The sequence below is a fragment of the Sabethes cyaneus genome, chromosome 1 (genome assembly GCF_943734655.1).
Source record: "Sabethes cyaneus chromosome 1, idSabCyanKW18_F2, whole genome shotgun sequence".
NCBI lineage: Eukaryota > Metazoa > Arthropoda > Insecta > Diptera > Culicidae > Sabethes > Sabethes cyaneus.
In genome coordinates, this window is record NC_071353.1 from 120,121,192 (window position 1) to 120,128,952 (window position 7,761).

Sequence of the window (7,761 nt, forward strand, 5' to 3'; positions counted from 1 at the left end):
AACCCTCCTCGAGATTCAAAAGGACTCGAGACTGCCCCTGATACTTGAACAACACACATTACTCGATCCATCGTCGCCTTGGCCAATCGAGTTAGTTTATCCGGAAATCCGTAGTAGTGCATAATCTGCTATAGCTGATCTGAAGTCCACGCACATCCTGGTAGTAAATCAGCATTGAAGGATTAGAGGAGTTCTACTGCGGGTCAGGCATAGAGCTGGAAGCGAGGACTGCGTCATCGAAGGAATTGTTATTAAGAGTTGTTGCACTTGCCTGGTGTGGAATTTTGGGTGCCCCGTTCCGTCACTCACACGTAGGCCCGATAGGAATTAAAATTTTTTAATGTAAAACATATGATTGGAAATATACAGTCTACATTCAGTATTGTGCTGCTATAAAGAGAACGTTTTCCCATTTTCTTCCCTCAAAAATGGTTAGCCTACAGTTAGAAACCGCTCACTTTTCGATGTTTTGCAATCTGGCTCAGAAACTACGAGTGGATTGTTGTCAAACACATTGTATAGCAGACTGAAGCAATTTCTTGACAAGATTCCCTAATGCAGTTTAAATTCATAATTATAATCACTCAGCTATTCAACGGTAAAATTGATGGTGAAGGAAACGGAAAGCCAACGCAAGAAAAAAATTAATGGCAGAAAATCAAATTTATTCATCCGCTTAACTCCTAGGTGGTAATAACGTTAGGAAACGGGTTCTGCTTGGAGACAACTAGCTTATTATGCTGCAAACTAATGTAACCCTTGATACGTCCCTCGTAGATCAGATTCGCCACAATACAGTGCGTCTCGTCCATGGTTAATTCTTCCTCGCCGACCCACTGCAGCGCCGTCAGGAAGGCATTCAGATCGATCTGATGCGTCTGCAGGATGAGATAGACTTTCTTGAACAGATTGCGATAGGCCAGAATCTTCAGTTTCTCCACTATCAGATAGATTCCCGCGTTGATGAAAAATGACTCGTGCTTTTGGATGACCTCGTCGAACCGTCGCACATTTCCCTCTTTCAAAGCCATAGTAAGATCATGAAACTGCAAAACATTGTAACGTTCCAACACTTCCTTGCGTGGCATGTAACCAAGCAACATCTTAACCGGCACTAAGTAGATCAGGATCAATCGTTTGTTGTGCGCAAACCGTCGCGGGCAGTTCTCGAAAGCGAAACTCAGATATTCATCTGCATTGCGATATTCCGAATCGAACATGGCTTTTCGACCGGCGAAGTACTTGTAGGTGATTCGCTGAGCTAAACTAAACGAATCCTTATAGTTGGAACTTTCAATAGCCCGAATCAACGGCTTGCACAAGTTCAACTTGTTAATGCGAAAGTACACCTTAAACAACTGATTGACCAAATTGAGCATTCCAAGTCGTTTTGTGTCCGCACCGGAAGCACGATTGTCTGCTGCGCACACCCGAAAGCATCCCATCAAACATTCCGCTGCCTTCTCGAGGATTTCACCTGGTTTAGAAGTCTTTAGCTGTTCCTCGCACTTGGCCGCTAACCGGCGCAAATCGATGGCAACGGTGTACATGATTGGCAGAAACCAGTTCTCGTCCTTCAGTGATTGCAGCATCTTGACAACCGCCTGAATGCAATTCGTTTGCTGCCGATAAGCTTCGCTGTAGTTACGAGCTGTTGGCGAAAAAATAAAGCCGTAAAAGTCGATTCAAATCATTCAATAGATCAATAGATAAAGTGAAGGGTAACTCACGTTCTTTAGTTAGATAGTAGAGCACTTTTAGGTGGCAAGAGACGATTTCGTCAAGCGGTGATTCCAGCTGCCGATCCACGGCCGTTTCCGGATGTTCCACGTACAGCGTAGGATTGTTCACATGATGATCGGAGAGCGACAGAAGCCGGCCGACGGCCTGCCCTTCGGTGGCATTCCAGACACGTTGGACCGAATTTAGGTAGTGGTACAGGTTCATTCTGCAAATTATTTTAATTTAGTAGTTCAATTAACGTTGGCTGAATTTCAATTTCAATTACCTAAATGGATTCGGCACTGTGCATCAGCCAACCTTTGTCTGGGTTGTAAATTAATACCTAAACAAAAAACTAAAGAACTAATCCAGAAAAAGTTAAACTGCTAAGCAAACGCTACTGAAATCAACCGCAATAATTATTGATCGAAAACAAACTTTTGACATTTGCCGAGCCGGCGCACAAAAATAAAAGGAATGCCAGAGGCAGAGATAGTGAGAAAATTTTCCTTGCTCTGCCGCTGGTAGTGTGTGTGAATACGTGAGTACGGGTGGTGAATTAAATTGGCAGCATACTGAAGTGAGTGCCTGAAACTTCTTCAAGGCGACATCTGGATTTGAAGTTGAAACATAACCTTTTCTAATCGAGTCAGAGATGCCAGAGACATGGTTTTGTCTTGAAGTCAAACTGTAAATCCTGTAAATCATTTGGTGAAACATTTTTGAAATATTCTGCTAAATACTTTTGGTCGGTTCGGTAGTAATATTTCCCCCAGCTAACTGCATCTTTATCTTATTTACTTTGTGTTGACAAGAGCAAACATTGTTTCCGGTTCACGGGCGAGGCCGAAGCAGAGATGTCAGAAGTGAAGACATGTCTTCACCATGCAATTCAAATGGGCAAAAAATTCTGGAAAGCCGGAAGAAGACAAATGTAGACATTTTTTCTTAATTCGTGACTTTCAAAAAATCACCTGGGCCGATGGGCTTGTGTTTAGCGACAACCACTGAGAACAGACATCCATTCAGTATTAAATTTTTCAGAAATTCTTGGATAAAATTTCTAATCAAAGTCGCCTAATATACAGTGGCTTCCGCTCACTCTAAGATGGCAGCCCCGTCGGCGAAATGGGGAACTTTTTTTGGGGGTTCTGTCAACGTAAATTAATTATTTATCAAATTTGTTGGTTATTTTCGGCTAAATTTAGGCTAAAACCTACTGTTCCCGAAAATTGTACCTTACAGAAAATGAAAGAACAATTCGATCTGGATTGTTGGCAACGACTTTTAGTATGAAAAAACGGACCCGGATCAGAACATGAAATATACTGACCTTTACCGAGCAGGGCAAGCTAGCTCGACTTGCAAGGGCAGCTAGTCGCCTAAAGTTTAAACTCTGGGGCTGAGCGAGGTCCGCTGACCTCGGTTACTGGCGAACACAAGACATCATCCGGGTAAGTCTTGCTCTACTCAGGCTTGCGAGGTGAAAATGCTACTCGAGAAAGAGGAGTTGGATTCCTGCTGCGCACTGGGGCACATGCGGCCCTCATAAAGTGAAAACCGATAAACGAAAGAATAATCGTTGCAAGATTCAGAACTAAGGTTAGAAATTTTGCAGCAATCCAGTGCTATGCGCCAACAGATGCTGCCGACCTGCCGAATTTGGGTGACTTCAATGCAAAGATTGGTTCAAACAACGCGTCGAAAAGCAATGGACTGGCATCAAGAACGCCTTCATCACGACCAGTGACGAAGCTGTCGGTAGACTGTGCAACGGGCGATGGGAGTGAATTTCGTATGAAACTCAGAGGAAGATCGATGCTCGGAGAGTGGCGAAAGCCGACATTGAGCGAGTGCGAACCAGATCGGCTAAGACAGCTGCCCGTTGACGATACACCAAACTGGAGAGGGCTGTTAAACGAACTTATATGCGGGACAAGACACCCTGAACTAGCTCCGTAACTGGAAAAGAAGAAACCGTCATCGCCAATAATGATATTCGTTTGTTGTATGATATTTCTCGCCGCCTTAATGGATCATTGTAGGTAGCTTTTGCCCATGCTTACCGATAGATGGACACTAAAGCCCCACGTGGCATATTTGGAGTAAACTTTAAGGCTGATACAGATTACACGTCATAATTTCTTGCCGTTCCGTTGTTGTTGACGGTTGATAACGGTTAATCTGAACCGGTCTTTTTAGGTGGACCAATCAGATTGCAAGGCAGTTTGACAGACGTTTGTCGAGTGTGTTTGACAGAACATGTCTATGCTGGAGCCATCTGTGAAATTTTTTAGCTTTTCCAATGATCCATTGTCCCAGGATGAATACAAAAATGCCGCTAAAAGACAGAACTGGTCAGCTACTGAGTGATAGTTCAGGATACCTTAACGGGAAATTAGCAGTCATTAACTTTTCGTCGGAGAGCTTAACTTTGGAAGCAGTTTTTGGGCCCAAAAGCGGGATTCTTTTTATAGAAATGTATTCACTGCATTCTTCTTGCTAATCTGAACACAGCAAATATATTTTCATGAACAGCATTTTTGTTTCAAACAAACTGCCTTTAAAATTTGCAGAATCGATGACGACTAATTTCACCTTAAGCGGGTGGAGAAAACATTTCGAATAATCCTTTCGAGTTTCGTATGTCAGAGACCAAGAACACCAGCAGTGTACGACGCCAATATTTCGTCGTATTAGTCGTACCAACTTGAATAGCCTTCACTAGATGAAATTGAAGCAGCCATCAAAAGTATGAAATCCAATAAACTGCCAGTAATAGACTGTATTTCAGCCGAGATGCTCAAAACTGACCCATCTTTGCGGACTGGATGCAGGGCATATTAGTCAGTCTCTAAAAAGGAGATCTAACTCTCAAAGTACTCTGTTAGGTAATCTAGAACCTGATCCAGGAGAAGATCGACTACTACTCTCCGATGGCAGGATGCTGGATTCTGTGCTGGCCGATCAAGTGTAGATCATATCACAACGCTCTGCATTATATTGGAGCAGATCAATGAGTTCCAGGACTCTGTTCTGTTGGTGATCGTTGACTTCGAAAAGGTGTTCGACCGGCTCAACCACGAAAATATCTGAGGCGCACTTAGGCGTAGAGGAGTTCCAGATAAGCTAGTCCACCTCATTGGTGCTCAGTACGAGGCCCTCTCGTGCAAGGTGTTGCACAACAGCGTCTTTTCGGACCCTAGACAGGACTGCATTTTATCACCGCTACTGTTTCTCATCGTTATGGATGAGATATTGATTGGAGCGATTGACCGTAGACCAAATCGACGACAGCTAGATTACCTCGACCTAGCCGACGACATTGTTTTGCTCGCACAACGCCGAAACATTTTACGTGCAGCACATCAAATTCGTTTATCATAAAAAAACAATTCGTGATCGGTGGGGATAGGAAGATTTTATCATTGCTTTTCAGAGATGGAGACGAATGAAATCTCAGGTATATAAAGATGTCGCCCCAGACCATGTATCAACTAGCGGTATCAGAGTAGTGCAGAAGTTCCATGCTAAACCATAAGAAGAAATATGCTTGCCAACAAGTAATGTGTGAAAATCGAGGTGAAAATGAACATTTCAGCAGATGTCATCTTAAGCGTCACGGCTTTTTGCTCTTTATTGCTAATAAAACATTCTTATGTATTTGGCATTCGTTTTGGTACATTGTTGATACATGTGCTGCCAATATCTTTACGACTATCGTTTAGTTGCTTTAGAGTGTTATATTACTTGCTATAAATGCAATGATTTATTATTTTTGTAAGATCATGCCTACAAAATCCTTAGCTAAAAAAAATAATGCATTAAACCGCCTTTATTTTGCACTACATGAAACGAAGCTAAATTATTAAATACTGAATATTCAGCGATACCAATTTCACTTAATAAGTTTATCGAACCATCTCATAAACGCGTTATCGTGGTAGACAATTAGCTCACCACAGCCAGCGTCTAGCATTAGTGTAATGTTCATACACAGACTAACAGACGTAACACTTCAAACAAATTTTCTAACAAAACATCGTTTCAATGACACCCCTAAAACTTGGAAAAAACACTAGCATCACCTGGTGCAGTCTTCGCGCCACGCAGAGTAGGTTGCTATAAATTTGGCGATGCTATAAATTTACTTGTATATTATCTGACAACAGCGCCAGCGCAGGCGAGCGGCGTTCTCGTGCAGCGACTATTGTTTGAGTCTTGGCTTAAACGAAAATTTGAAATGATCGTTTTTATTGACGATGGAATGAGGCTCCAGTGTTACGTCTGTTAGTCTGTGGTTCATAGTTTATATATATATAGACGTCTGCCAAGTTCGGAAGCGAACGAAAGCAGGTCTGATGTGATTCGCCCAACAAACATATAACCTGTAAAAATCCAGTGATGCCAGTGCCAGTAATTATGTATAGGGGTTATGAGGTCTGTTTAGCAACATCATGTTGTATCCAGCTTTTTACGAACCATAATGGCGAAGCGCATAATCTGTGTTCGTAATAACAGCATTTTTGATTTTTGAAAGGAACGTGCGATGCACACTCAAAATAATTTTTACGTGGAAATCAGATAGATGTTATTGTATTTCCCAATAATGTTCAACTAAAAGTCACGTAACTCCCTGTAGAGAAATTTACGTGATTTTTCACGTAGAAAGAACGTGTGGATTATTTTGCGTGTATGTATTTAGGAAATGTCAAAAATGCTGTTCAACTCACCCCATTGACATCTCTATATCGAGCTGCAGTGAACGTCAGCGACAGCATGTCCGGGGCTCAAAATTTGACAGCGGGCCCAAATCAGACTGCTGGCAGTTGAGTGAAACGCAGTGCTGACATGGTATCTCATTTTCGCACACACGAGATGTTGGCAGCGAAAACATGGTTGCCTGCCTACGGGGTGGTTCAACTATTACGAAAGCCGTCCGCCATTATGGCTCGTAAAAAGCTGGATAGATTGCCACTGATTGTTCGAGGGGCACGACATCGAGAATTTTTTTTTACACACAACGAGAATTTTAAGACACTTCTGATCATTGTTTATTTAGTCTGTTCTCTCCCAGTAAACCATTTGGTTTGTATATCTCGATTGCAACTGAGGTATACGAAATCATATCTGAACGAAAAAGTTATATATTTCACGCCATATAAGAACATATATGTACCAAAGTGGAGGCGATATACGTGTGAAAATTTTGACAACTATTTGTAATTCTATTTTGCGCAGTTTTTATAACACGCAACTAAATACTCCTGAATATATGATTAAGATATAATCAAATATTGCAATTGTCTATCCTGCTTTATAATTCACAGTCATGAATTGTATATGAAGACACGCACGACTGCAAAACAACTTATTGTTCACTTCGATTTGACATACTCTAATCATTATACAATTCCAATGTGAAATTGACATGAAAACGATTTAATGTGAACTTTCTATTACGATTTTGTGTTATCTGGGCTGTGGTAATATGCAGCTGAAAGGTTACTTTTCTCTTTTACATACATAAAAGTCATAAAATCCAACCACTTACCGGACAATTCTTGTTTCTCATTCACAGACATTCAAGAATTTTACGAGCTGACTCTGTTGGACGATTCAAAATCTATACAGCAGAAAACGGCAGAAACGTTGCTCATAGCGAGCAAGTGGGAACAGGACAATGCCATCAAAGCGAACGAGGTAACGTACCGTATTCTGATACTTTCAGTCCCGATTTCCGTTTCCCTGTGCAAGAACAAAGAATGAAACGCCTTTGCAGTTTTCCTTTTAAGTATTCCTTTCTATCCTTATTTCATCTGTTACGAGTTAATTTACACCATTGTCGTGCATACACCAATTTGGTACATCCTCAAAAAAACATCACAGGCATCACCCCCGACTATCATCTTATCAATGTTTGCGTGTGTGTTATTGTTTCCCCTTGTATGTATTGTTGTATTCTAGAATGGCACCATCACCAACCATATCCCTGTCCTGATGCAAACTATCTTGAATGGCCACCAAAAGCAGCAGCAG

The 7,761-nt window shown here is 41.6% G+C and overlaps 2 protein-coding genes across 2 annotated transcripts in view; one reads left to right on the forward strand and one right to left on the reverse strand.

Moving 5' to 3' along the window:
- LOC128746174 (disks large 1 tumor suppressor protein-like) overlaps positions 1 to 7,491 on the forward strand; it is a 28,310-nt gene extending 20,819 nt beyond the window's left edge. Inside the window, exon 3 of the mRNA XM_053843217.1 lies at positions 7,304 to 7,491. Within this exon, the coding sequence (XP_053699192.1) occupies positions 7,304 to 7,491 (188 nt within the window). The remainder of the gene's footprint in view (positions 1 to 7,303) is intronic.
- On the reverse strand, positions 684 to 2,151 carry LOC128732906 (PCI domain-containing protein 2 homolog). Its single transcript, XM_053826350.1, has 3 exons — positions 2,009 to 2,151; positions 1,731 to 1,948; positions 684 to 1,651 (listed from the first exon to the last, which is right to left on the reverse strand). Exons 2-3 carry the CDS (start codon positions 1,945 to 1,947, stop codon positions 684 to 686), a joined length of 1,185 nt encoding a protein of 394 aa, XP_053682325.1. The 5' UTR covers position 1,948; positions 2,009 to 2,151.
- Positions 7,492 to 7,761: the final 270 nt, after the last annotated feature.

Bases quoted from the DNA above. Each gene is read 5' to 3' on its own strand.
- LOC128732906 (XM_053826350.1), bottom strand. From the start codon at position 1,947: ATGAACCTGTACCACTACCTAAATTCGGTCCAACGTGTCTGGAATGCC. The intron at 1,652-1,730 runs GTGAGTTACCCT...TTTCGCCAACAG, and splicing joins CTACTATCTAACTAAAGAAC to CTCGTAACTACAGCGAAGCT.